Source organism: Gallus gallus, chromosome 18 (genome assembly GCF_016699485.2).
Source record: "Gallus gallus isolate bGalGal1 chromosome 18, bGalGal1.mat.broiler.GRCg7b, whole genome shotgun sequence".
Classification (NCBI taxonomy): Eukaryota; Metazoa; Chordata; class Aves; order Galliformes; family Phasianidae; genus Gallus; species Gallus gallus.
In genome coordinates, this window is record NC_052549.1 from 11,005,343 (window position 1) to 11,031,161 (window position 25,819).

At 50.7% G+C, this 25,819-nt stretch overlaps 5 protein-coding genes across 12 annotated transcripts in view; 2 read left to right on the forward strand and 3 right to left on the reverse strand.

Moving 5' to 3' along the window:
• Window positions 1–6,837, reverse strand: part of ACSF2 (acyl-CoA synthetase family member 2) — a 37,077-nt gene extending 30,240 nt beyond the window's left edge. Inside the window, exons 1-2 of one of the 3 annotated variants that reach the window (XM_046902253.1) lie at window positions 4,883–5,055; window positions 398–545 (exon numbers count right to left, since the gene is read on the reverse strand). Coding sequence is in view for 2 of the 3 variants with exons in the window: in XM_015295514.4 (XP_015151000.3) it covers window positions 4,883–5,040 (158 nt within the window). In the remaining variant the exon portion in view is untranslated. Of the gene's footprint in view, window positions 1–397; window positions 546–4,882; window positions 5,056–6,811 lie in introns of those variants that run through there. The other 2 variants (XM_040649902.1, XM_015295514.4) reach the window with 2 other exon arrangements.
• Window positions 6,838–7,384: 547 nt separating this feature from the next.
• Window positions 7,385–11,706, forward strand: LRRC59 (leucine rich repeat containing 59). Of its 2 annotated transcripts, NM_001012570.2 has the most exons (8): window positions 7,385–7,544; window positions 7,863–7,922; window positions 8,283–8,441; window positions 8,565–8,663; window positions 8,780–8,884; window positions 9,488–9,560; window positions 10,158–10,331; window positions 10,918–11,706. In NM_001012570.2, exons 1-8 carry the CDS (start codon window positions 7,440–7,442, stop codon window positions 11,160–11,162), a joined length of 1,020 nt encoding a protein of 339 aa, NP_001012588.2. In that variant the 5' UTR covers window positions 7,385–7,439; the 3' UTR covers window positions 11,163–11,706. The 2 variants fall into 2 exon arrangements, with proteins under 2 accessions (NP_001012588.2, XP_015150877.1); XM_015295391.4 differs by lacking the exon at window positions 8,565–8,663.
• Window positions 11,707–13,426: 1,720 nt separating this feature from the next.
• Window positions 13,427–18,241, reverse strand: EME1 (essential meiotic structure-specific endonuclease 1). 5 transcript variants are annotated; one of them, XM_003642358.5, is made up of 8 exons: window positions 17,535–18,241; window positions 17,335–17,462; window positions 17,076–17,150; window positions 16,486–16,604; window positions 15,925–16,060; window positions 15,320–15,435; window positions 14,425–14,614; window positions 13,427–13,901 (listed from the first exon to the last, which is right to left on the reverse strand). In XM_003642358.5, exons 1-8 carry the CDS (start codon window positions 18,220–18,222, stop codon window positions 13,725–13,727), a joined length of 1,629 nt encoding a protein of 542 aa, XP_003642406.1. In that variant the 5' UTR covers window positions 18,223–18,241; the 3' UTR covers window positions 13,427–13,724. The 5 variants fall into 5 exon arrangements, with proteins under 5 accessions (XP_003642406.1, XP_003642405.1, XP_015151007.1 ...); XM_003642357.5 differs by having other exon boundaries at window positions 17,058–17,150; XM_015295521.3 differs by having other exon boundaries at window positions 17,275–17,462.
• A 150-nt stretch (window positions 18,242–18,391) lies between these two features.
• Window positions 18,392–20,648, forward strand: MRPL27 (mitochondrial ribosomal protein L27). The gene is made up of 4 exons (XM_001232139.7): window positions 18,392–18,437; window positions 19,172–19,294; window positions 20,004–20,071; window positions 20,216–20,648. Exons 1-4 carry the CDS (start codon window positions 18,416–18,418, stop codon window positions 20,420–20,422), a joined length of 420 nt encoding a protein of 139 aa, XP_001232140.1. The 5' UTR covers window positions 18,392–18,415; the 3' UTR covers window positions 20,423–20,648.
• Window positions 20,649–21,157: 509 nt separating this feature from the next.
• On the reverse strand, window positions 21,158–25,769 carry LOC422106. The gene is made up of 5 exons (XM_429916.8): window positions 25,653–25,769; window positions 25,110–25,231; window positions 24,050–24,148; window positions 23,455–23,619; window positions 21,158–22,217 (listed from the first exon to the last, which is right to left on the reverse strand). Exons 1-5 carry the CDS (start codon window positions 25,711–25,713, stop codon window positions 22,071–22,073), a joined length of 594 nt encoding a protein of 197 aa, XP_429916.4. The 5' UTR covers window positions 25,714–25,769; the 3' UTR covers window positions 21,158–22,070.
• Window positions 25,770–25,819: the final 50 nt, after the last annotated feature.

Sequence of the window (25,819 nt, forward strand, 5' to 3'; positions counted from 1 at the left end):
GAGAGTTAAAAGTCTCAGCCACTAATCTCCGGATCATCTTTGCAACCTCTCCCCATGCTATTCCAGCCTTGGTTATCAGCCTTGAGCTCCACCCAGACTGAGGACTACAAAACGGCGAAATGAATCAGACAGAAGTGGGAGTGTTTTTTCCTTCCCCAGGGCCCAATGGCTCATTCCCATGAGGTGTAAGCAGTGCATCCCACTGAAGTCAGCAGAGAGCTTTTGCTTTGCAGTAGCTCAAACAGCACTCCAGCAGTCAGCTATCACAGCACAGTGACATCCAACCCGCTGGCCTCCTCGCAGCCATAGCACCACCTCCTTGCACCTCCGGAACAAAGGGGCCATCCCCAGCACATCCCATGCTCACCCCAAGCAGAGCACCTCACGCAAACCACACCTGCAGAAACATGATGACAGTGGAGTTGAGACAGTGCTCCTGTGAGATGCCACATAAATATGAGGAAGGTGGTTCAATGCCAGGGCTGATTCACAGAACGTCACAGCTGGTATTATCTTCCTTAGATTTCAAAAGAACAGACACCACCCTGAAAGATGTAAGGCAAGATCCTAGGACACAGACTTGTTTGCTCTCACTTATCTCTACACGTCAGAGCCACTGTGAGATATTTCCCTCTTCCAGAAAGTGATGAGAAACTGAATCGGTGAGCTCCAGCAAGACCTAAGCACACTGAAGGGAACCACAGGCAGCCACTTCTGTGCCTGAAGATCAAAAGGACCTCCAAAAGCACTTGGAAAGCAGCTGCCCCACCTGGAGATGCCCACGTCAGCCAGCAGGGCAAGCACACAGCGCAGGGCTGAAACCGAAATGCTGCTCACTGTGCTACTCTCATTCATTTGGTGTGAAAACTACTGCAAACATTTGTAAATATCTGGAGAGATTATGGATTTGGCAGTTTACTGAGAGATCATAACATTAAAAAGTGCACATAACTTGGAAGGAAAACAATGAAAACGCTTTGCAGGGATGTTCATTACAATGGCTTCCTTCTGCTGGGAAGAGGAGATGGCTGAGAAAGTTAAACAAAACTTAGTGCTGTGTCATAACCTGTTCAAAAAAGGCCTGCGGAGAACAAGACAGTCTTATCTCACAGAATAAAAACTGTTTAGAAGCAATCAAAGGAGTTGAGCTTTAACTGAGAGCTACTAGCAGAGTAATGGTCTGTGTGCACAGCACTCAGTGGGCTGCACGCGTTTTACTGCCTCCGGGAGTGAAACCACAGAGAGTTTACAGTCCTGGAGACTGCAGCCATAAAACGAGGAGCTACCAGAGCAGTGAGGGGAGAGAACTGCAGGGCCAACAATGCAGGCTGGCAGGGGAGAGGAGGATACACCCACAACAAACAGAGACATCAGGGATGGAGGACAACCTGGGAGGCGTTTCAGTAGAGAAAGACCTTGGCAGAAATGGTGTGACACAGTACTTGAGCACAGAAATTATACTGGTGGCCAAACTCGAGAGGAAACAGAAGTAGCAAGAAGCTGTGGGCACAGCAGTAGTGAAAAGCATTTTAAAATCACTAAGGCTTTCCCTGATGGTCAGCTGCTTCGCTCAGCAGATAAGCAGCAACTTCCCCTGAAACCACAGCCGTCAAGGACCCAAGTGCTGCTGTTCTTCCCCCTGGTTTCTCTCCACGTTTCCTCCTGCTCTGAGCCTTTCTCTGCCCAACAGCTGCCTGCCAGGCACGATGCAGCCCCACCAGCACTCTTCCGCCTACTGGGTCCTCTTTCCTCACTTCTCACCTGCTTTCCTCCACTCCTGACTTGGGATATTCCCAGGAAGGACAGGGTTAAGCAGCACTTTCAGGGTGCGTGGCTCTGAAGCACTGCCCTTTGTTCACAGATGTGAGGCAAAGGCAAAAAAAAAAACAACAGATCACCCTGAAATCAAATTTTACCCATCCATTATGGGATCAATACTCTGCAAAGCCTTTGTGCTAATTGCCACCAAGAACTTGCTTTCCTGCCCATGAAGAACAAGATTAGCACGGGATTACTTCCCCTGCGAGGTGGGGTTCTGCCTCCTGGCTGGCACAAGTCGAGCTGTTGCCTTTGGGGGCAGCTGTGCTCTGAGAGCAGATCAGCACAGCCTGAGCCTCCTTCCACACTCCTCGTCAGCAACGGCAGCACAGCTCCGCTCTGTTCAGGCAGTCACTTCTCACAGCTTTGTACAGCAGTTCACACTGCGGCTGTAAGGGCTGCCCCAGAAGGAGGAGGGAGGATATAATCAAACAAGCAGTAAAGAGTAAAGTAAAAAAAAAAAAAAAAAAAAAAAGTAGAAATCTTTTGTTTCAGAGCTCCTGGGCTAGGCGCATACAAAGGCCAGGAGATGAAAGAAAGCTCCACAGAAGAACAGCCTTTCATAAGAGTTGAAAAAGCTCTCCCTAATCCACAGAAGTGTTTTTAGGGAGGCAGTAAAGAACACTGCAGCTCCTGCCATTTGTGAGCCGACTCACATTGCTGCAGAGCAGTTTTAGAAAAGCCACTCCCATATCTCACAGTCAGAGCAGGAAATCACAAACTGTTTGCAGAACATCAATGGAGACTGCCACACTCACATCTCCCCATAGCCAAGTCACCTCCAGTTCCACTGTAAGCAGAGCTCATCTCTATGGCGACGCTCCACATTTCCCCACCAGCTGCATGGAGAAACACGTGCACCCCCTCGATGCTGAGCTCCCTCGGACAGCCGGGGGTAAGGCGAGCCTGAGGGGTCAGCGTGCAAAGCCGACCTGCCTGTGCAAGAGCACTTTCACCAGGTCCACCCCCAGAGGTCACCCAGAGCCCGGCAGGCTCTGCGCTGCGCTGGGAGCAGCAGAAGGCTTTCATCGACCCCGCACCTCTTGGGACACAATCCAAGGGAACCGCTACCAACTGGTTAAAAAATACATTTGTTTTCTCCTGTGGCACAGCTGGAGGTAAAACAAGTCAGAGGGGCCGCTGGTTTGATCTGTTGGCAGCTCTCCTTTCCCTGCCTCAGCTGGCAGAAGGCAAACAAAACTCCTCATGCTCTTGGGTTTCACCAATAAACTTTACTCTTTCAGAGCATGTCTTCTTTTAGCATTGCATCCCAGCAGCAAAGCAGCCTGCAGTGTCTGCAAGCAAGCCAGCAACCTCAGCAGCAAAACTGAACAGAGGAATGCTGGGGACGTGGGAGAAAGCACTTCCTCCTTGTCTCATGTGAAAGCAAGGCCAGCAGATGGATCACAGCTGGCCCAGAAAGCACTCCTACCCAGCAAGCACCCATCAAACCTTATAAAGCAGTCTCGATCAATCCCAGGAGCTGTGTGCTTAACCCTGACCAACATTTTACAGCTGCTGACATAAGATAACCGGTTTCATTTTTCATCTCTTTTTCCATCTCTGTAGAAATCACCATGAGGAGGGCACTGTAAGCTCTCATCCCCTGCAGTGAGCACAGAGCTGCTCTGCAGCAGTGCAGGGCACTGACCGACTGGTGCCACTCCTCCGCACTGCGCTATGAACCCCATCCTCACCGGGCTCAAAACTGATCCCAACTACAGAACTCAGATCTGGGGAAGCTCAGGGCCTCCACAGCCAGCTTCACATTCGTGGAAATCTGTTCCAATCACCTCCCCAGAGCAACAAGTTCTGGGTCTTTTATATAAAGAAATTGCAAGGACAGAGTGGTGAGCTAGCACTGCTCTGCACTACCTTTACCTTCTCTTTGCTCTTTCACACAGCCCTGTTGGCTGTGGAGTTAATCACCCTTTGATTACTTTTTGTTTGTTTACTTTAGTTAGATAGAGGAATGGTGATCTCCAGAGCTTTCACAAGAGCCCTCAGGTTTCAATATCAGCAGACCTCCCCTGTGTGCCTTTCCCTTCTGCACTCATTCTGCCCAAAGGATAAGTACTGCTGAATGCTAAGAGCAGAACTTAAGAAGTCTTCATGTTACTAGAAAGACTTTATTCTTCTACATACACATTGCGAGCCACTGTTCCTGCCACCCAGCTTCACCTGGAATGCTGGGCTGGAGTCCAAACGGCAATAAACGTTCTGTGTTGCTTCTCTTCTGGTGCTGTTTCTTAAGAACGGATGTTGAGATGGTATCTCCCCATCACAGCCCAGTTGAAAAGGATTACCTGCACCCCGCATGCAAACACCACCTTGCTACTTCCTGGAAGTCATGCCTCCGGGTAGGATTAGTGTCTGAATTTCAACGAATCCTTCAAAGCATCTCCCAACGCCAAGTGCTTACCCGTCGCTGTTTTTCCCCAGGAGCTTGTTCCACAAGGCAGTGTTGAACAAAAGCAAGAGCCGGCCAGCAGCAGAGCTCGGAGCCACGGACCTGCCAGCCCCGCACTGCCCCGCACCACTGCCGACCTCTGCACAGCCGTAGTAACAACACCGGGACAGGGACACGGATGGCCACAGCCCGCGAATCGGAGTGCTGGGCGGGGAGGAGAAGCGCTTCTGTACGTTACACGTTATAGTGCAGTCAGGATGGAGCTGCTGCACAAAGAAAGTTCAGCCCTGGTCACACACATTCCTCCACACGCTGCGTGGGGCTGTCCCTGCCCCAGGTCTGCCCCTGGGCCTGCAGGAGGCTGTCTGTCTGCTGCTGCTTCAGGGAGATATTGGGGAGCCAAAGTACAGTGACACGCTGAGTTAAACCTCCAGCGCCCCTGAGCTGAACCTGGCCCCTCTGCACTGCAGCCACCACCTGGCTCACCACCCACATCCCTCTGCCCCCTTCAGCCCTACATAGCTGCCCTACTGCCCCCAACAAGGCCCTGCCCCGCAGCCCCCCGTCCCCTATATCCCCCCTCACTTTGCACCCGGCCCCCTACAGCCCCTTCCCCCTCTCCTCCTCCTCCCCACCTCCCAGCCCCGTCCGTACCGCGCGCGCAGGAGGAGCAGCCCGCGGCGGGGCAGAGCTGCGAGGAGTGCCGCGGTAGCCATGTGTGCGGTGACGGCAGAACCGGGGGGGCCGGGCCGCCTTCCCGCTCCTCTCCTCTCCGCTCCGCTCCGTACGCGGCTCCGGCGGGGGCGGTGCATAGAAGAGCCCTGCCCGGCCCTCCTCAGCTCCGGCTTGGCCTCGCCTGGCCCCGGGGAGGGCAGGGCTTGGCTTGGCCGGCCTCGCCCCGCAACGCCCCGGCCCCGGAGGGAGGAGTGGGGGGGGCTGTGACCCCTGCTCACCGCCCCCCCCTACCGCCCCCCCGCACTGCCGGGTGGAGCGGGTCGCAAAACATCTTCTCTGCGTGGGGTACCTCACTGGAGCAGTGGGCAGGGGACGGGGACGCTGCGTGTTCCAGGGCACGGCCGTGGCTTCCCCGAATCCCCCCATTCCTTCCCGGCCACTGGCACGCTGCTGATAGCACCGAGCCCCATCGCCCTGCTCGCTTCTCTTCCCAGCTCCCTGCCCTGCAGCTCTGTCCCTCTGTTCTCTCCCCAGGCTGTCCCAGCGGGCACTTTTTGCCTAACCCCAAGCACTACACCGCAGCCGCCCCAAACCCCTCAAGCAAACCCTGTGCCTTGGCTGACACGGACTTTGGTACAAGGGCTGAAATTGACTATGACAAGGCAATCAGCGCTGTTTGCCTCTGGTTTTCTGCATCTGTCAAAGCCCTGTGAGTCACTAATTAATATCTAGCCTTACCCACTTAATGAACTATCAGTTAGCACTTTGCTAACAGCTTTCAGCACTCTCTGGCTGCCTGTACCCTGTCACATCAAACAGAGCAGTGAGGAGCTGCAGAGCTGGGCATGCCAAGGGAAGGGCAGAGGCAGCACTCAGAGGAGCCGTGCAGCACGCAGCAGCACCGACACCGGTACAGAAGGGCTGACACGTGTGGCATTCCTTGTGGCAAATGACTGACAGACTCTCCGGGCACTGCTGGGGGCTGGGGTATAAATTTAGTGCCAGAAGGTAACCTGTGCCTCAGACATTGCACCAACATTAACCAGGCGGTGCCACCAGCGGTGGGGCTGAGAGGTGGCCCGATTCTCACTCAGCCACTGACCTGCAGGACAATCACTAGCAGTCATTTTGCAACCCCACTTCTGGTTTTCCCCTCTCCCCAGATGGACACCAGAGTTCAGCAATGGGAGACGCTTCAAGGCACGCTCACCATGTCGAGCACAACAGAGCTTATGAAAAAGGGCATCAATACTGCCTTCAGTGAATCTCAGATATCAAAGCCACAAAATACGCTCGTAACACAACCACATAGTGAAATGCTGCCTGCAACCAGATCTCTTGTTTGGGATGGTTGGCTTTAGAAGTAGATTCTGGATTTCTCTCAGTGTGCATTGCTCGTGAAGCACAAGGAGCTTGTTTGGTGGCAGCAGTGGTGCTGATTTATTTGGTTGGAGGAAGGAAAATCTTGCCTTTGAAATTTGAAAAACTGGTGAGCAGGTAGGTGAGTTTGTGCATTTCCATAGATGATGTAAGGCCGTATGGTGTTCATGGCCAGGAGTCACTGCTCCAATAAAGCACAGTGCAATTATCTGTATCTGTACTGCAGGAGCATCAACGTATGCTCAGTGCTGTATAACCACAGAGTAAAAAAAAAAACGTCTGTGATACAAAAATAAATAGAGGAGTAAGACCTGCTCTCCTCTCCCTGGCACACATTTGCCCTTCAGTGCCCTCTGAACCTTGCTGCAAAAGCAGAAGTGCCGGAGTTTTGCATAACCTGACCTCACTTTTCTCAAAAGAGGGCTCTGCCATTTCAGCTTACCATTGGGAGGCATGATAACCTGCTTCACCAAATTCCTGTAACCTTCTGGCCGAAAGCACATCAACCTCAGGTACTTTGGTACCTACCTTAGGTACATGCTATTTTCTAAGATGCAAATCCTTGTTACCATTTGCGATGCCTTTGCTCAGAACCTCCCATAACCTCAGTTACGTCTGTCTAAGATAAGCAGATCCTTCTGTGCTGGAAGAGGCCCAGAGATACCTCACAGACCAACCAAGGTGCTCTCAGGGCAGATGTGCCAGAGCAGTCATAAACGCCTTTGTAAGTGCACGTATGTCACAATACGTGTAGGCGCCCAGAAACTCAAGGCTTGTTCTCACCATAATGCCATTACTGGAGAACACTATTTTGGCTCTGCCTCAGGAAAAACTCTTCCCCTGACTTTTTTGGCCGTGGGTCAATCGGGACAAGAGAGCGCTTTGCTGGTGGAGCTTTTGGATCAGAAGAGAAGCTGCAAAATTTCTCCTTGCAGAGAGGAACGCCTCGGTCCAACTGCAGCTCCGAAAAGCCAAGTCTGGCGCTCGGAGCATGGCGACGGCAAACAGGACGGCGCGCATCGCGGCGCGCTGTCGCTCGCAGGGCCGAGAGCGCCGCTCCAGGCCGGCAGGGGGCGCTGCGCGGCACCGCGGTGCGGACGTGGACACGGAAGTGGCTGGCGGGGCGGCGGGGCGGCTCGGGGCTCGCGGAGCGGCCATGGCGCGGGGCGGCGGCAAGTCGGGCAGCCTGAAGGACAAGCTGGACGGCAACGAGCTGGACCTGAGCCTGTGCGGTCTGAGCGAGGTGCCGGTCAGGGAGCTGGTGAGCGCCCGAGCGTGCGGGGCCGGGCGGGAGCAGTGCGGGCAGCGGGCCGATACCGGCTGTGGGGCAGCAGCGTGGTGAGCCGCTGTGCGGGGACGGAGTTGGACAGCAGATCGTCACGGTCTGTTTGCCAGAGCCAGCGCTGCCCGTCCGTGCACATAACTCCGGCTGTTCTCTCTAAAGCGAGAATCCCGGCTGTGGGCCCCGGCAAGATATAATGTAGCTTCGCAGAAGGCCGATACAAAAGTAGCACCTTCCAGAAGGTTTCTGTACCTGTCCTGTATCCATACATTCATTCGGTACTTCTTTCTCTTTCAGGCTGCGCTTCCAAAAGCAACCGTGTTGGATTTGTCCTGTAACAGCCTGGTTTCCTTGCCGGTAAGATGCCCGACAGCCTTTGTGAGGATGAAGGAGAGTTGGTAGGAAATATCGGGAAGAGATCATTAGTGCTCCAGCCGCCGTTGGCTCACCGGGAGGCGGGGAAGGGGCTCTTCTCTCCTCCTGGGGCTGCTGAAGGCGCTGCTGCCAACGCAGGGCGGGTGGGTGCAGTGTGAGGAGGCAGACATCAGCTCACAAGAAAAGGGCTGCACTGAGCAAAGACTGCATAACCCTCCTGCCAAAGGATCCCGGTGTCAATACAGAGCGGGTTCAGCAGCTGCAGACATTCAGCTTATGGCTTATATCAGGTGCATCGGTAAGATGCTGAAGTGCTTTTCCTGCTTTTTGGCTGTGTTTTAGTCAGATTTCTGCAGTTTGACACACCTGGTGAAACTGGATTTGAGTAAAAATCGGCTCCAGCAGCTGCCCGTGGACTTTGGGCGCCTGGTCAGCCTGCAGCACCTGGACCTCCTGAACAACCGTTTGGTCACCCTGCCCGTCAGCTTTGCACAGCTCAAGGTAAAGCCATCAGCTGGGTGGTTACGTAAAGCTTTGGGATGCAGCCCAGGGTCTTGTGATCCTTCCCAAGTTGATTTCTCTGGTGAAGCATCCATCCTGATCACTACTCATTCCAAAATTCAGCTCTCTCTGCACCACAGCCCGGTGGAAATTCTCTCACGTCTGTTGGGAACACCGAGCTCCCTACTTGTCTTCCATAGCTTTTATTCTTGGGAAAACCAAGTAACTCTTTGCTTCTGCTTTGAATTTCTTAAATAACCACAAATCTGTTGTGCTGTTTGTGGTCATCTGCTTGCTGTGTGCTCTGACAGCCTCCCCTTCACCATCCCTTCCTGCAGAACCTGAAGTGGCTGGATCTGAAGGACAACCCCCTGGATCCTGTTCTAGCTAAAGTAGCCGGAGACTGTCTGGATGAGAAGCAGTGCAAGCAGGCTGCGGTCAGGGTAAGGAACCTGCCTGCTGTTTTATTCTTGTTTCTTATCTTTGTTAGTGATGTTTTTTCCTCTCTTCACTTAGCAAGCTCTAAAGTTCCTTCAGCCAGCGAGGTGCCAGTTCTCTGCACTGATTTTACTGCTTCCATGGCTATAGAAAAAAAACTGAGCTGAGTGGGACTCTCCTCCGTTAATAGAATTGAGAGGACGAAATGCTGCTTTGCTAAGGAATTGAAGGCACAATCGGACAAAATAACTTGTGCACAGGCTTTGTTATGCTCTAGAGTATAAAAATCTTCATACAAACATTATGGGAAACCATAGAGTCATGTAAATAGTTGTTGCTGGGATCTGCGGAGCAAAAACAGTTAAAATATGCACTTCTGTTACTGCCTTGCCATGCTTCAGTGGAATAGTTCAGTCTGATGAAACAAGCTGTTCCATGATCCTCTGTAACTGCTAGCACAAGCCTTCCATGTCATTTTAAAGTAGAGACCTCTGTTTCTTAACTGCAAAGATTCACATAGCAAGACTTCTCTTCAAGTCATACGTGCAGGGCTCACCCTGCCACAAGCCTTCTGCAGACATCTCACCTTGTTCTCTTGGACCTTGAAGGTACTGCAGCACATGAAAGTGATCCAGTCTGAGCAGGATCGAGAAAGACAACGGAAGCTCCAAGCAGAGCGAGGTAAGCACAAAGTCCTCACATGCACACTGCTGAATTCTGCCCACAGCAATGATTGCCAGCAGGCAAATATTTGTAACTATCAGAATTCTGAGCAGGGTAGAATGGCTGGATGGAAAAAAGATAACCTGGGACACTATGCTCATTCTTGCCTTCTTGACAGAATCATAGGATGGCTTTGGTTGGACGATACCTTAAAAATCATCTAGTTTCAACCCCACTGCCATGGGCAGAGACATCTCCAACTGGACCTGGTTGCTCAAAGCCCCATTGAGCTTGGTCTTGCACGCTTCCAGAGAGCAGAATGGAAGATAAATAAGAGGAAAAAAACAAAAACACCACCACCAGAAAAAACCACTACACCACAGGATAGTTATTTGATTTCATAGCATCAAAGAATAGTCAAGGTTGGAAGAGGTATCTGGAGGTCATCTAGTCCCTCTCCCCTCCTCAAGCAGGGACATCGAGAGCAGTTTGCCCAGGACTGTGTCCAGGGATTTGTTTCCTTGTTCCAGTTAGGAATAAATAAGCAGGTAGTAAAGAAGCAGCCAACAACAATCCTTTATATAAATAAATGGAAAACTTCCTATTAATCCCCAGAAATGGAAAAGAAGCGTGAAGCAGAACAGCGAGCCAGGGAGGCTCAGGAGAGAGAACTGAGGAAGCGAGAGAAGGCAGAAGAAAAGGAACGCAGAAGACGGGAATACGATGCTCAGAGAGCTGCAAAGCAGGAGATGGAAAAGAAAACTAAAAAGGAAACTGTGCAGTCCCGAAGTAAGTGGTATCCACAGTGAGTTTAGGTAAAGTGTATTTTAACATATGCCTTGTGGAAAAGAGTGAACAAGACCACTGCCACAGAACTGCATCATGCTTAACCTGCATTATAGTTTTGATAATGCCAGATTTGCATTTATGCAGCTTAGGAACTGAGAGAGATCAGGAGTGAGGGAAGCAGCACAGCAGTATAGCTTACAGAAGCCTTACAGGCAGACAGCTGTATGCAAGTAAAACTGAGATTTAACATCTGGGTTTCTGATGAACTGCTGAATTACAGGTTTCATAAAGTTCTCTGAGCATTCCCAAGAACTTCCTCTCCACTCATTTAATCTCAGATGTACTGAACTGTAGGTTTAAAAACAGATCTTGTGCAACACACAGATGCTCTACTCCTTCTTCACTTCTTCCCATGAAAGTAAGTCTTATGCTTTTCACCTTAAGTGACCATAGTTAAGCAATGAGAGTTTTTGAGAAAACTTGAGTATAGCACAGGCTGAAAAGTACATTACTTGAGCATCACATAGGCTGTTAAGGATATCTGAATAATTCCTCACATTCTGTCTTGCAAACATTCTTTTTTCAGAGCTTGCCTCCAGTTCTCGTCCACCTCAGCCAGCCCGGCACAAGCACTCGTGGTCACGGTCGGTGCTGAGGGCATTGCTGCTGGTGCTGCTCTGCATACTCTGCACTTTGGCTGTCTGCAAATTGACAGAGCTACAACACCAACCGCTGTGCGTCAGTGTGAACACTCTCTATGAAGATGTAGTTGCTGCTGTGCAAAACCACAAAACCCTGCAAAACATGCTACAGCAGAACTCGCAGCAGTGATTGTCCTGGATGGGCGCTTGCTTTGTCAGCATCTCCTTTCACCATCCACGCAGCCAGAATTCCTATGGAATTGTGTTCTGATGAAACTGCTTTTTATCCGTCAGCATTAATTTGCTGGTCCACTCCACATAGAGTAGTAGATATTGTTTGGGTCATCATTGCTGTGCATGTATCTCAGTTGGCCTGTCACTCCCATTATCTGCCTAGATTAATTTAATACTTCTCACCTCCAAGGGATTTATAGCTACATCTTAAGACAAAGAAAGATGTCGATTTATAGGAGTGGAAAAAAAAATGGCTTTCAGTTATCGAGGTAGTTGTAGCTCTGTAATGGAGGTATAAGGTTTTAATACATATCCATTTCTTGCTCTTGTTTCTATTAGTGCTAAAATTGATGACATGGCTGTATGGGAGTAATATATGTAGGCCTACTCCAGGACCAATTACATTTGTGGAATGGCTGTGCATCTGTATGTTGGAGTGAAGAAGCTGATGTACTATTGAAAGAAACTGAAAATTTTCAATACAACATTTTTCGCATCAATTTGTCTGAAGTGAGTGTTTATATTGCTAGTACAGGATGCCATTTGTTTTAATTAGGTACCCTAGAAACAGCTAAAACTGATTTCTGACTGCGTACAGTAATCACTCGTTTTAGCCAGCTAGGACCAACAAAGGAGCTACAGTTCAAAAAAGGCTTCTTGCCAGCCTGCAGTCTTGTCAAAATATGTGAGTAGAGGGGGGGGATCTGACACACACAAAGACAGGAGCAAGCTGCTGCGGCTGGCTGCAGCACACAGCGCTGGGTGGCAATGTTGCAGCAGCACAGAGCCTGGCACAGACTTCACCTTGGGACTGTTGCAAAGGCTGGGAGGTTTGGCACATTGTCTAAAGAAGAAAACTCAGCTATGTAAAGGCATAATAATTCTAAATAATCTCCACACAGAGGAAAACCAAACAAGCTTGTCATATCCTTACAGGGTTTGTGATTGCTAGAACTAATTGAAGTTTAAATGTAATGATACAAGTGCAGGTTTCAGAATAGCCATGCTACGAACTCCACGGAGAGATATCTGACTTTGTCACCTGATTTCCTCCCTCTTTTGTAATACCTGGAATGATTGCTGATTGCATAATTACACTGACACGAGGAATGGCAATTCCTCTGTTCCACTGTTATTGCACTGCTACAAGGAAGTTATCTATACCATTTCGTATCAGTCACCAAGGTCATTATTGAAACAGTAAGCCTTCGCCTTTTCATTTATGATACACCTGTAGCTCTCTCATTACCTTTCAGAAGAAATCAACAGCATGGATTTAAAATAAAAGGATAGAGAGGCTTCCCATCTCTCTGGCCTAGCAGTATATTGCACGTGTTTTCTAAGCTTCCTTGAAACAACTTTAGGTTTTGTTTTTGGTATTTAACTCACGGTCTTTAAAAGGTCATTGTTTACTATCCAGAAATGCAGCAAACAACATTCAAAGCAACATACCTGCTTGTCAGCGCCTGGCAGCAATCTGCAGCCCTACCATGTAGAAGAGAGTCCCTGCTTAAGGCAGCAAATGCAAGGCTAATAAGATTTGTCCGTTTAGGTCAGAAGCACCTACTGGCCATGCTGAGGCACCCGCTGCGTGTGAAGCCACTGTAGCTCATGGGCATTTTTTCCATTTGAGGTAGCACTGTTCCAAAGGGTAACTTTCATGCATTGAATGCAGTTCAATTCATACTCAGCACTTATTTCAGTAAGTGCCTCTGTAGCAAAAGACCTCAACTGTCCTTGTGTGCACACCAGTGCTGAGGGCTTTGTGGACAGGCAAGCGTGTTCCCCAATCTAATTAAAAGAAAGCTTTTTCTGCCAACTGTTTAGACCTCATAATTCCAGCACATATAATCAGATTTCAAGACCCTCTATAGATTAAGCTGTCTGGAGACTGAATCAGGGCAGTCTAAATTTAAATCTGAAAATTAGTCTTACTCATTCCCATCTGGCACAGCAGAAAACAATAAAAAAAAGCCTATTTTGTGAGGTAAAGTTCTTCCCCCTCACCAGAGCAGGTGCTGGGTACAGTGCCACACTGCTCTGAACAATGCCATTTGTCACACTGAAGAAAGAGAAGGTATCTACTTCTAGGTTGGATACCAGTAGAAAACATTCAACAGAAGACATGCCAGGATTACAGAACAGCTTGAGGTCAGAAGGGATCTCTGGAGGTCGTCTGGTCATACCTGTCCAAAGTCCAGGAAGTGTGTTTAGAAATAATTAATGTTACTATAGAAAATGATTTATTCCCTTGGAAGAACTCTTGACAAATAAGAAAAGCACCGCCAGTACTGTAAGGCATGTCCAGTTCACGCTGTTATGGAAGACATTCAACATCTTTCTCGTGTAAACGCCAGCCATTCAGCAATTTGATCCAATTTCCTTCTACCACGATAAAGACTGTAAGTGCTTCAAGTCTTTAAGCTGCGACTGAGGAGTCCATTTGTCATCCAAGCGCTTTTTCCCAGAAGAAAGATGAATACAGCCGGAGAAACCATAAGATCCTCATTCATTTGGGCTATCCAGTGACATCCAAATACAGATCAGGATCGTGGGAAGTCATCTGCAGATAGATTCGTCTGGAAAGATCCGGTCCAACCCGGCGGTAGGTGGCTGTCACACCGGTACCGCGGCGCACAGGGATGTTAGCCAGCATGTTTTCCCGCTCCTGCTCTGAGGAGCATCTACTGTAGGCCTACAAGCAGCACACAGGAATGTTGGCATCATCTTTGCATCCATTGCTCAAAGAAAATAAATCAATAACTAAATCCTATACACCTGTGACAGCTCCACACTTTCACAGTGAAAACACATTTTTCACCTGGTCTCTTCTCCAGATCTCACTTATGGGTTTGGAGGCAGACACAGAACCCAAACTACCGTGCTCAGATAGAACAGGTTAATGGAAGACTGCGAGGTGTGACACTGCAGTGGCTAAGAGTGGACAAGTAAAGCAGGGCTGTGTTACTGTGATATCACTGGCAATTTCTTTGGTTTTTCTCTCTGAAGGGAAACTCTCAGACAAGCTCATCAGTAGTCTACTCTGTAACGCTAAAGCATTGTGTACCAAGGAATTAAGTTGAGTTTGTTCACCACCTTACTAAGCAACTCACACAGAATCCTTGTGTCAAAGCTAACACAAAGTTAAATGATTTCTACCATCCTTACAGTAGCTGGCTGTCTGCACACAGCCCTCAGTGTGCAGGGGGCATCCTTACCTGGAGTAGAAGCTGAGGAGAAGGGTATGCAGATACAACAGCCTCAGCCATCTCCCCACTGACCCGGTTAAATTGTTGTATCTGCCTCTTCCAAACTTCAAAGAGACCCTTTCCAGAATGATCCACTTTCACACCTCTGCACCACTTGTTCTCTAAGTAGAAAGAGAATCCTGTATTCTGCTGCTCTCGTCTGTGGACAAAGGATGGAAAAGCAAGTGACTACCAAAAAAATTCAAATTCCTATACCTGTTATCACACAGCCAAGGAGCCACCTCTCAAGCTATGTTGCTATAGACACCACTGGCATCAAAATGCTAAAAAAAAGGTGACCCTGCTTTCTCTACATGCAGTATCAATTTCCCACATGCAGGCCTGCATTTCCTGTTGAAAAAGAGAAGCCATCCTGTAGTTGGGAGCAATCCTGACAGAAAAAAATGTACACAAAAATGGTAAGCAAGAATTGATTTTCTGACTGTGACAATAAAACACCTCTACATGTCATTTTTCAATTCATATCTTCTCATGGCTGAGACATGAAATACTGCAGCTGCTGCGTTAAGAAAGCTAGGACTGTGTAAGACTACACAAGTTTGCTTTCTCTGCTATCACCACCTAATGTGTTGCTGTCCCTTTTCATCAGTGGAAACAGCTGAACAGTTCATAGTCAGTAATGTCTCAGTCTCTGTGGAACAAAAGCTAGTACTGTAGAGTCTAACTCTACTTGCATTTCCTTCCCACTCTTAAAATCAGTCTGAAAACAAGACCTTGACTTAGTATCAAGTGATACTACAGCTTGAAATAGAAGTCTGCCTTCACCCCTGCTATTTCCTCCTGGTAAGCCTGAAAGCAAAGTCTCCTCGAAGAAAACATAACCAAACATTATCTGCTTACTCACTTGAATGGTGCTTCAGCTACAGCTTTTGTAAACATAGTGGCAAACTCTCCAAGTTCCTCCCAGCTCTCAAAAAAAGTGACTTGGACACGTGTGCAGAGTTGCAAATCCACCAAGGCCTGTAAATATCATTGAAAACAGCAAATGGAGCAACTCATCTTCTTACATCAAACTCCATTTATGACAAAAAAAAAAAAAGACAAGTCCTAACATCTTGGCATAAGTCACAAACACCCATTCCCTCCCTATTTTGGAAACAGCTTAAGGACACTTTGTTTCCTGCTATTTAATAGTAGTTTAGCGCCATATCAGCTGGAAGATTCATGTAACATGCAGGCAACTCAACCCTGGGCAGCAACAATTGGCTTTACCAGCAGGCCATGAAGTATGGGACATGCTAACAGATTCATTTTTCATTTCCAGAACCAAGGTGAACAAGACATTAGCCCATGAGAGAACAAGTTTGTAACTGAGCAGAGAGGAACCAAAAGAGCTCTACTGATTGTACATAAACCAATAAAAGCTGAAGATCCCAGTCCTAGAAAGCATCTGATGGGGTCAAGTGATCAAGTAGTGGCAAACAACAGCTGCATGCTTGTTCTACTCACATCTTCCACATCTAGTCTGGTTATCTCCCGGCCAGGATCCATGACTTGTTTCTTCCTCTGATCTCCCCTATCTTCTGCCTGGCTTCTATTCACTGTTGCATGTTGCAGTCTCTTTTTTGACTGAGCTCTGAGACATCTAAGAAGAGGAAGACCAAATTGGGAATTCTGAAGGGCTAGGTTGCCATGGAGTGTAAAACAACTCAGTACCAACACCCTCTAAGAAACACTGAATCTATAGAAGAGGGCCATTAAACACAAAAGCATTACATCTGACTAAGAAAATTCCTCCGCATCATTTATTTATTTAAAGCTACAAAAGCCTTTCAAGAAAGTACCTGTGAACATTTTTGCCACCCTCATACTCTTTCCCAGGTATCTGTCACTAGTCACTGTGGTGACGAGCTAGACAGACCCTTGCTTTTGTTCCTACGTAATAAATGCGGACAAGTTCTGGATGGGAATTCTTTATATGCTCCAGTCTTTGCTAGAAGGAATTAATGTAAACAGTTATTGCCTTTTCAGTGATACAACACTGACACATTTAAGGAGAAAAATTCTAACCTGAAATATTTTTCTACTTCAACAACCGTTAGAGCCAGAATTTTCCCAGGCATTTTCTCCATCACACAAGCTACAAAGCTCTGCAAGGTCTCCTTCTGTTCTGCACAGCCTTGGGCCTTCTGCAAAGATCAGTAAAAAAAAAGGAATGCAACCATTCTGAGTTGCACAGACAAGCCCAGCAAGCTATGGCTCAATGTTGCAGCTAAGTCTTTGCATAGGTAAAGGTCTACTCCTGTAGCTCTCACGTGCAAACAGGACAGCACTTGATCTAATAAGAAGTTACAGTAAACAAAAATAACAAAACACACACAAAAAAGCCCCACAATGTACTTGACCTGACAATATCTACTAAGAACATTACCTCTTAAAAACCTCTAAAAAAAATAGCTAGGAAAGAAAGCTTGCCAGAACTCTGCATTAGACAATCTCAGTGTTTTTTAATTAAGTACAGGCTTCTAAACAACAGATTTATGATTTACTAAAACCATAGCTTCCAAATGAAAAGGGACAGCAAATACCACCCACTCCAGAAAGGCACATTCAGAGAGCACAAGAGTTATAAGCAGTCTTACTTGCTTGTAGCTACGAACCATGGACAAGAACTCTTCCAAGCCAAGCAGAACCAGGAGATTTGGCTCTTCTGTCCATTCGTTACCATCCTCAGCCTGCCCAGACACAAAAACAGACAGACCAATAGCCTGTTTATAATTCAAAATCAAACCAGTACTCTCAATCTGAGGTAGGGAGAAGGTTAGAGGAATGTTTTCTTGGGATGCTAAAACCACTTACTATCAAGTGCAAACAACGTGGGAAGAAAAGGGCAAGACAATCAAGATTTTGTCCCCGCACCTGAGACAAAACTGACTTCCTCCTCCAGGTAATGCTGCAGGGAACAGCCTGACTCTCAACCACACAGGAATAATTTGCAGACTGCAAAGCAGCGTGGATCTGCGCACCACCTTCTACCTGTAAGAGAACTGAGATTGGCACACGGGTCAGGCTCCCATGGCAAGAATTGGTGTAAGGCCAGCACAGGCTGCGAGGAGTACCTGGATCCAGCACCACAGTGATGTATTTCTGGCACTCCCCCGGCCGCTGAGCTTTCAGCACTTTGGCGAGGTTTTTCTTTCTTTCTTTTTCCTCCCCCTGCTGCCTTTTCCGCGCTTCCCGGTCCTTTCTCCTCTGCCAGGCTGCCTGGCAAATCGCCTCCCTTTCCTCCTGGCTGTACTTTGACTTCTTTGGAGGGGGAGAATCTTCTGCATTTTGTCCACTTTCCAGAGGCCCCTCAGGCCGGGCTGTACGCTCACTCAGAGGGGCGGCTGGCGGGATCGAGGGCCCGCCAGAACCAGACGCATTACCCGAGCTAATGGAAGGTCCTCCCTCGGGTAACACCGCGGCTTTCGGAAGAGCCCGTTCCCTGCAGCCAGCCGCCAGCCACTCGTTGCTGTGACAAAGGCCATCTCTCTCAGCCGCATCCCCGCCACCCGCCAGGGGAGGCCCCGGACCCGAAGCCCTCGCCGGCGGCCCGCCGGGCGGCAGCCTCCTCCTGACCCTCTCAGACAGGGGAACGATCTCTACCTCATCCTCACTATCGCTGCTCAGCACCACAACACCGCTTCCTCGTCTCAGAGGGGGAGACGAGACCCGCGGGGGGGCTGTTCCGCCAGCTGCCGGCAGCGGCTGCAGCAGAGTGGCAAAAGCCGGCAACTCCTCATCACTCTCCTCAGCCCCCGCCATTTCCTCTCCCTCAAGAGGCGGCCGTTGAGGGAAAAGAGCGGGAGGGGCGTTTGGCGCGCTGGGCGGTCATTGGCCGGATCTCGAGCGCACGCGTCTTGAGCGGGAGGTGATTGGTCCGAGCACGTGTGCACGCGTGAGTTCGGACCAATCGCCTCCCGCTGCTCCGGAAGGGGAAGTGAGGCGGCGCCGGAAGATGGCGGCGTGGGGGCGACTGTGTGAGTGAGCGGCGGTCCGGGAGGCGAAGCGGGGCGGCTGGGCGTCTGTGGTAACCGCGCAGCGCTGGGTGTGCTTTGAGGTGGAGCGGGTTTGAGGCCCTGGCTCGCTCTGAAGCAGGGGACGTTCTGTGAGAAGCTGTGCCGGCGGGGTTCCCAGTTCGCTCTCTCTGAGGCCGTTCTGTGGTTAAAGGGCATCGCTGGAAAAAAACGTTCGCCTGCGTCAGGCCGGGTCCGAACAGCGAGGGGTGCTGCTTTCAGACAGCGTCTGTTTGTTTGTTGGAAGGAAGGAAGGAGTTTGTAGTCCGAATAATACCGCCGTGATATCAGAGACAGTCAGGGACAGTAACAAAGCATTCCTTTTTCCCTTGGCTTGTGCTGATCGTAACTCCGGGATTTGCACACAGTGCTAAAGCTGTTATGCTCAGGATAATAATTCTGTGCATATATTGCCCTGAAGTGGAGGCTCCGCATTTTGCTTTATTAGTCCCGGTTGCTTTCTAATTGCTTTGTTCTTCGCAGCCCGTGAGATGCAGCCTGTTTGCAGAGGATTTAGTCCCGAGTGGCTGAACAACAATTTGTCTTAGAATTTCTTTTCCTCAGAGCTTTTGCTTACCTTTAGCTTTAAAGCCTTTAACTGATACCCTCTAAATTGGGAAAGAAAGAAACCCCGAAACGTGCATCTTAATTTACCTACTTTTCAGCTGGTTTTGTTGTTGTTCCTGTTCCAAATCTAGTTCTGTCCGTCCCACAAACGAGCCTGGCTGCTGTCAGATGTGCTTCTAAGAAATCGGGGGGCAGCTCAAAGAATTTGGGTGGCCGCAGCCCTGGGAAGCGCTACGGAGCGAAGAAAGTAGAAGGTAGGTCAGATGTCTGCTGAGCCGTATTTGCATCCATGGGATTTGTCGCAGTTGTCCCCTGCTAGCTGGGTTAATCGTGGGGCGTTTCAGTAGGAGGTGGTTGGGGCATTCTTCCAAGAGAAAGGAAACAGGAGGTTCAGCAGAAACTCCGCGTCCCCACGGGCAGGGTGGCAGCAGGAGGGCACGGTGAGTCAGCCTTCCTCGCCAGCAGGACTGCGAGCTGCCAGGGAAAACTGTCTATGGAAAATGTACTCTGATACTTTGCCTCTCTGCAGAGTGTAGGAGGAGCGTACCCTGTGGGATACCTAATAACTTAAGTGCCCTTTCTCTCCATGCTGTGTTAAGTTAGGTATTTTACATGTTTGCAAAGGGGAGAATTATGACACACAGAGGAAGCCAAAGTACAGACTCTTGCAGCTAAGTGCTTAATAATTAGTGAGTTTGTTCATATGCCTTCAGCAAATAGAAAATGCCTTGTACTCTAGAAGCAATTGCCTCAAAGACCAAAATTGCATTTTTTCCCACTATTTATCAATTGTCCTCTACTTCCTAACAGCATTTTCATTTAGATGCTTTTTGCATTTCAGTTTTGCCATAGAAAATTCCCACAGAAAGCTCTTTCAGTCCTGGAAGCGTTTGTTCTTCTGCCAGCCTCAGGGCTTCAAGAAGCTCCATTTCTCTGTAGCCTGACTCTGCCACTCTGTTGCAGGTGCATATGTGCATGCAGGCAACATTCTGGCTACTCAGCGATTGATACGCTGGCATCCAGGGGCTCACGTAAGTCACACACATTTTACTTTAAAACGTGAAGCAGCAGATGCTATTGAAGCTGGGATATCAAACAACACAGACATGATCTGGCCTGCTGTAGTGAAAGACCTCCAGCCTTTACTTTCCAACACCACCCTGTCTGTTTTCCAGGTGGGGATGGGCCGGAACAAGACACTCTACGCCCTGGAGGATGGGATTGTGAGATACACTAAGGAGGTGTATGTGCCCCCACCCCGCAGCAGCGAGAGCAGGGAGGTGATCTGTTCTCTACCCAAAGGTGCAATTCTTTATAAAACCTTCATCAGTGTTATCCCTACCACAGAAGTAGGAAGTTTTAAGTTGGTCACCATGCTCTGAGTGTCCCATGTGACACAGGAATGGGTCGGAGGAAGCAGCTGGGACAGACCACTATAGCTGGACTGCTGTCTGCAGAGGACAAGAAAATTCTTGCTCTGAAATTAACTGTGCTTTGCTCTTTTGCTCCCAAAGCACATGTAGTTGGTGTTTAGGCATTGGAATCATCTGCTGGCCATTGTAAGTGTGTTCAATAAATGCACTGGAGTTCTTGAGGGTCTTGACTGTTCATAGAATGTTACTTGTGTTTTTTTAGCAGCTTGCCTTCCCTGAAGAACCTGTTCCATTGTTCCACTGCATTAGTTCTATCTAGAATCACCTTTATGACAGTACTTGTCCTACTAATAATTCCATCTGTTTTTACTCATTTTTAGTCACTGCTGCTATGTTTGTTTCTTAGCTCCAAGATATTACAGAAGAGAACAGATTCCTTTCCAGCTGTATCTAACTCTGCATCCCAGAAAGCTAGATTTTTGCTAATGTCTCACTCACCTCACTGATTAACTCCTATGCATGGAATCATTCTGTTTATAACTATGTGAGGCAATTCTGTGCTCTTAATGCTAATTTATGACTGATTTTAGAGTGTCTGTTAAGAGGCACAAGTCTGGGATGGCATTTGAAACTCAGCAGCTGGAGGTGTCTCATAGAGCCATAATCCAGAAGACTTCTTGTCTTTCCTGAGTCATTCCATGATTACTTGTGTTACTTCAAAGAAAGGAGCCTGAATGCCTTATGGCCAAACTGATCTCATTTTATCTACAGGTTTGTAAACAATTTGAAGCATTGGCTTTACAGTAGAAAAGAGGTTACCAAAATTGGTAGTGTAGTGGCATCAATAGATTGTCTTCTCTGCAAAAGAAGACAAGGTAAAATGCATCAGAAATGTATTTCCACCTTTGCTTTACATTCCCCATGGAGGCTGCCAGCCATTTTGCCCACACTGTAGTCCTTTCCCAGGCTGCACACCCAGTTGTGCAGTTTATCTCAGCGGTCTGTATTTGCACACAGCACTGCCAGTGACACAACCCCTTCAACCTCAAGTTTCTCCACATCTCTACCTGAAGTTCATATAAAGCTGCTGCAAACTGCAGAGGAACGTTGCCATGTGAGCACACAGCGATGCTCCGATGCAGATTCATTCTGTCACTAACAGGTCAGGATTCCCACTTGGTATCTGATACACTGATAAACAGTTTTGTATCCTAAGAAATAGATGAAGTAGCACAACATGACCATCAGAGGTCAAATACCTGGCATGCTTGGCAGTACCTGCCACAGCCTCACAGAGGTAGTGATCCACCAGTCGCCTCCAGTGGCTGAGCAGACCTTCACCTTTGCTTTGCCCCTCATGCAGAGCAAAGCAGCTGGTCTGTTGCTGATCCACTGCCTTGTGTTTGGCAAAGGGAAGAGCAAGCAGACATCCCTGGTCACTCCAGTCAGAGCACGACGCACAGAGTAGCTCTGTGGTTATTTCCATGCTCCAGGATGAACGTCCATGCCACTTGGGTCCGACTTGCCTGCCTCCAATCAGCTGATTGGAAATAGGAGTGAAGGTCTGAGGTTTGGCTGTTCCCTGCAGATGGGAATGAAGTCCCAGGCACTTCTGTCACTGACATGAGGGAAGATGTTGCACGGGCAGGCCGAGGTCTTACACAGCTGTGTTTCGCTGACTTTGGTAGCTGACTGTGGCCTGGGAAGGGTCTGGCACACCACGTCTGTCCATGGCCTCTGAGCTGATTCCTGTTCCTGAGAAAGCTGGAGGGTGCCGCAGGGCCTGCTCATAGGGAGGTGGCAGCTATTGAGAGAGGATCAGAAACAAGCAGATCACCCCACCTCTTCTTACACAGCAGACACAGGGTGCAAAAACACCCCCTGCCCCGACATTAAATTCTCAGAGCAGCAGGCTGCTGGCTGACTGCGACCTGCAAGGTAAGAGCTGAGTTTGGCACTCGTTTGCCTCGCAGTGGGGCAGAAACCCACAGGAGATGTTACAGCGTATCCCACCCGCTCCCTCCAGGATGCCACGTTAGGTTCCTGCTCTGCCCCGTGCCAGGGACTGGGCACTACTGGGCAAAGCCAGAAAAGAATCGACTTCTGCTGAAATAAGACCATTCGCTTCCCTTTAGCTACGTGTAGGCTGTAGGGGGGTCTATAAAAGCGGGCTACAATTTGGACCTTCGTAGAGTTTTCAAGGCTTGGTGCTCCTAATTTAAGTCCTTTAGCATGCATGCTTCTGAGCAAGTCACTCAGGCACAGGCCAAGAAATGTTAAGAGTTCAATTACTTGTCCTTGGTGCATCTGGGCCTTGTTTCCCTGTGCCCTCTGCGCTCTCACATCAGTGCAAGTGATCATTAGCTACAAACCCAAAGTGCCAAGTGCTGACTATTCCAAATATTACATTGCAGCACAGCAAGCTGAAAATCCAGGTAAACCAGGGAGTGCCTTGTGCTCTGCTAAGGGTTTCAAATATTTCTGTTCTGCTTCAGTCAGTGAGGGCTTTTTGTTCAATGGGAGTCTCTTGGGATGCTGCCACCGGACCTACTTGGCAGATGCATTCGCTTTGCTGTATTATGTTGAGGGAGTGCAAATACCACAGCAGGCAAAGCCTCCGGCTCACAACAAGGCACGAGCGCTTCGAGGTAACAGCACAGGGCTGTCAGAAGTGCCCTGCTGGGAGAAGGGAGCGAGGAACCGTGGAAGCCTTGCAGATCCAAAAATAACATTCCAAGCTCGGCCTGGCGCAGAGCAATGATCACAAGGGCCCGCTCTGCCATCAGCACTTCTGCCCTTACTCCCAGCACAGGCATTTCTGCAAACGCTCCGGGAGAGATGAATCATTAACTGTGCGGATGTACACAAAAGGAGCCTCAGAGTACACCGTGTGCCCTTCCCAGAGATAAAGGCTATCGGAGAACAACGAGCGCGGGGAACAGAGTCCACAACCACTGCAAAGCACTGAAGCCAGAGCCAGGTACGGACGGGAGCAGCGTTCCCCCTGCGCCCCCACCAACCAGGAGCACCCCTGGGCTCACCTCCTGGGAAGGCTCTGCCCACAGCCCAAACCTCTCGGCGATCATCTGATGGATCTCCCGCTGCCGATCCTTCTTCCGCACGCTCTCATAGCTGGGCAGGCGGGGCTGCTCCCAGGAGGGCAGCTGGTAACTGCTGGGCGGCGCGACGCAGAACAGCTCCTCTGCCTGGAAATGGCAAACCCAGAGACGTCAGCACAGCGGGGCTCTGCTGGGCGCAGGCGGCCCAATGCCAGCTCGGGATGCTTCGGGTTCAAATATACGGGTGCCGCTCCTTGAACCCTTCAAAGAGGAAATCCACACACCCTTCCTGGAAGTAATTACACCGCAGGTGCACGATGCAGACGTGCTCTACGAGATCCCAAGCTCCAGGGGATCTGCCCAATCAAAGCAATACGTTTAAGGACAAGGTGGTGCCCTCTGTAGCATCCCTGGGCCTTCCCCACCAGTTCTTACACGCAGACGGCTTTCCCAGAGCCCGACATCTCTTCCATAACCCCCAAGACCTTCCCGGGACACCACAACCAGATCTCCTTCCAGGGTTATTGGGACCCTCGCTACCCTTCCCCCCAGCTCCCCTTAGGGAAAGCAGCACCACCTGCATGCCAGGATTCTCAGCAGCGCTCTCCAGCCGTGTCGCTCTACACTGGGGTCCCACCAGCCGCTGGTTGCTGCTGAAGTACGGGGGTTGGCAGTCCTGGAACGAGGGGTCAGGGAGGAGGAGTGAGCTGAAATCCCTCCCGCCGCTGCAGCTCCGGAGGAAGAGCCGCCGGCCGTGCCCGTGTGCGCCGTGCCCGAACCCCCCCGTGCCCAGAGCTCCCGCACGGCCATGCCGGGCAGCAATGGGTCTGCTCGGGGCACCCGTGTCGGCTGGCAGCGCTGCCGGGCGCCGGAGGCTTCACGCAGGTTCAGCAGAATTAGCTTTCATGGGGGACGGCATGACATAAAAAAAGGAAAAAACAGAAAAGCGGACACTCGGCTCTTCCACGAGTGCAGACGAGAGCTCTGGCACGCGCTTAAGGTCACGGAATTTGTAAATGCTTATCTATCCGGGGACTCATTTCAGAGCAACACTGCAAGCAGCTCCGAGGAGGAATTACAGTCCTGTTCCTCAGCAGCTTCGCTCCACTTCAACGCGATTCCCTATAAAGGCGCTGAGCAACAGCCTGCAAAGATTCCTCCCGCGGTGAGGGGCCGCGGGGCGCTCCCTGCTCTCCCACAGCCCCATTTCTGCCACACAAAGCGGCGCGGAGCTTCGGGCGGACCGCGGGGCAGCGCGGGGGGCGGAGGGGCAGCGCGGCACCCACCGCCCCGCCGCTCTGCGGGAGCCCTCCCAGCCCGGGCAGAGGGGGAGCCGCCTTTCCGCACCCGCGCCCTTTTCTCTGTGCCCGGAGCGCTTCCGAACTGCCGTCCCCGCATCGCTCGGAGCAGCGCCTTTCCCGGGCACCGCACAAAGGCCGCGCCGGCCGAACACGCCGCTTCCCGGCACCGTTCCCGGCGGGGCCCCTTCCCCATAAAGCGGAGCAGCGCGGAGCCCCGCACGCCCACGTGCCGAACGAAGGAAGGGAAGGAAGGAGAAAAGCGCGTCCCGGGCCGCCGAGGGGAGCCGCGGCGTTACCCCCCCGGCAGAGCCCGGCACGAGGGCACGGGGCACTCACGCACGGCCCGGGGCTCTGGAAGAAGCGGCACGAGCAGAGGAACTGGCAGCACGTGGGGTCCCGGCGGTACAGGAGCAGCAGCAGGACGAGCACCGCCACGATGAACACGGACGTGGACACCGCTGCCAGAGGGAGAGGAGACGCAGTGAGCGGCGGGCGGAGCACGCAGCCCCTTCGCCCGCGGGGTCCGCAGGAACGAAGCGGCGCGGGGAAGCCGGACTCGCCCGCTGCTGGATCCAGAAACACCGAGAGCCCCGCGCGTCCCCAACACTTCTTTAGCCGGAACGAGAGACGTCGGCTCCGTTTCCAAAGCGCGTCCCACGACCAGCTCAGCTCAGCTCAGCTCAGCTCAGCTCAGCACCGCCCCGTACCCCCGCGCTGCCACGGGACGCGGCCACGGCCCCGCGGAGCCTCCGGCTCTGCGGTTCTCGACAGACCGCGCGCGGGGAGCGGAGCGGAACCGAACGCTCCCGGCTCCGTCCCGGCGCCGCGGGGGACCCCGGAGAAACGTCCCCGGCGCGGAGCCCCGGCCGCGCCACTCACTGGCAGCGACGACGATGGCCAGGACGTTGCTGTCCATGTCCTCCTCGCCGGGCTGCGCCATAACCGGACCGCTCCGCTCCGCTCCGCAGCCCGCCGGGCCGGGCCCAGCACAGCGCCGGCAGCGGCACCGCCCCCCCGGGCCCATTGGCGGCGGGACCGGAGGTCGC

Coding starts and splice junctions, on each gene's coding strand:
- LOC422106 (XM_429916.8), bottom strand. CDS start 25,713: ATGGCGCAGCCCGGCGAGGAGGACATGGACAGCAACGTCCTGGCCATC. Junction 25,232..25,652: donor GGCCATCGTCGTCGCTGCCA/GTGAGTGGCGCG, acceptor TCCCTCTGGCAG/CGGTGTCCACGTCCGTGTTC. Junction 23,620..24,049: donor CTGAGAATCCTGGCATGCAG/GTGGTGCTGCTT, acceptor TGCCATTTCCAG/GCAGAGGAGCTGTTCTGCGT.
- MRPL27 (XM_001232139.7), top strand. CDS start 18,416: ATGGCGGCGTGGGGGCGACTGT. Junction 18,438..19,171: donor GGCGGCGTGGGGGCGACTGT/GTGAGTGAGCGG, acceptor TTCCAAATCTAG/TTCTGTCCGTCCCACAAACG. Junction 20,072..20,215: donor GCTGGCATCCAGGGGCTCAC/GTAAGTCACACA, acceptor TCTGTTTTCCAG/GTGGGGATGGGCCGGAACAA.
- EME1 (XM_004946332.4), bottom strand. CDS start 18,222: ATGGCGGGGGCTGAGGAGAGTGATGAGGAGTTGCCGGCTTTTGCCACT. Junction 17,151..17,274: donor CACGTTGTTTGCACTTGATA/GTAAGTGGTTTT, acceptor GTGTCTGGGCAG/GCTGAGGATGGTAACGAATG. Junction 15,436..15,924: donor CCAGACTAGATGTGGAAGAT/GTGAGTAGAACA, acceptor TGATATTTACAG/GCCTTGGTGGATTTGCAACT.
- LRRC59 (NM_001012570.2), top strand. CDS start 7,440: ATGGCGCGGGGCGGCGGCAAGTCGGGCAGCCTGAAGGACAAGCTGGAC. Junction 8,664..8,779: donor TTTATTCTTGGGAAAACCAA/GTAACTCTTTGC, acceptor CCCTTCCTGCAG/AACCTGAAGTGGCTGGATCT. Junction 8,885..9,487: donor GCAAGCAGGCTGCGGTCAGG/GTAAGGAACCTG, acceptor TGGACCTTGAAG/GTACTGCAGCACATGAAAGT.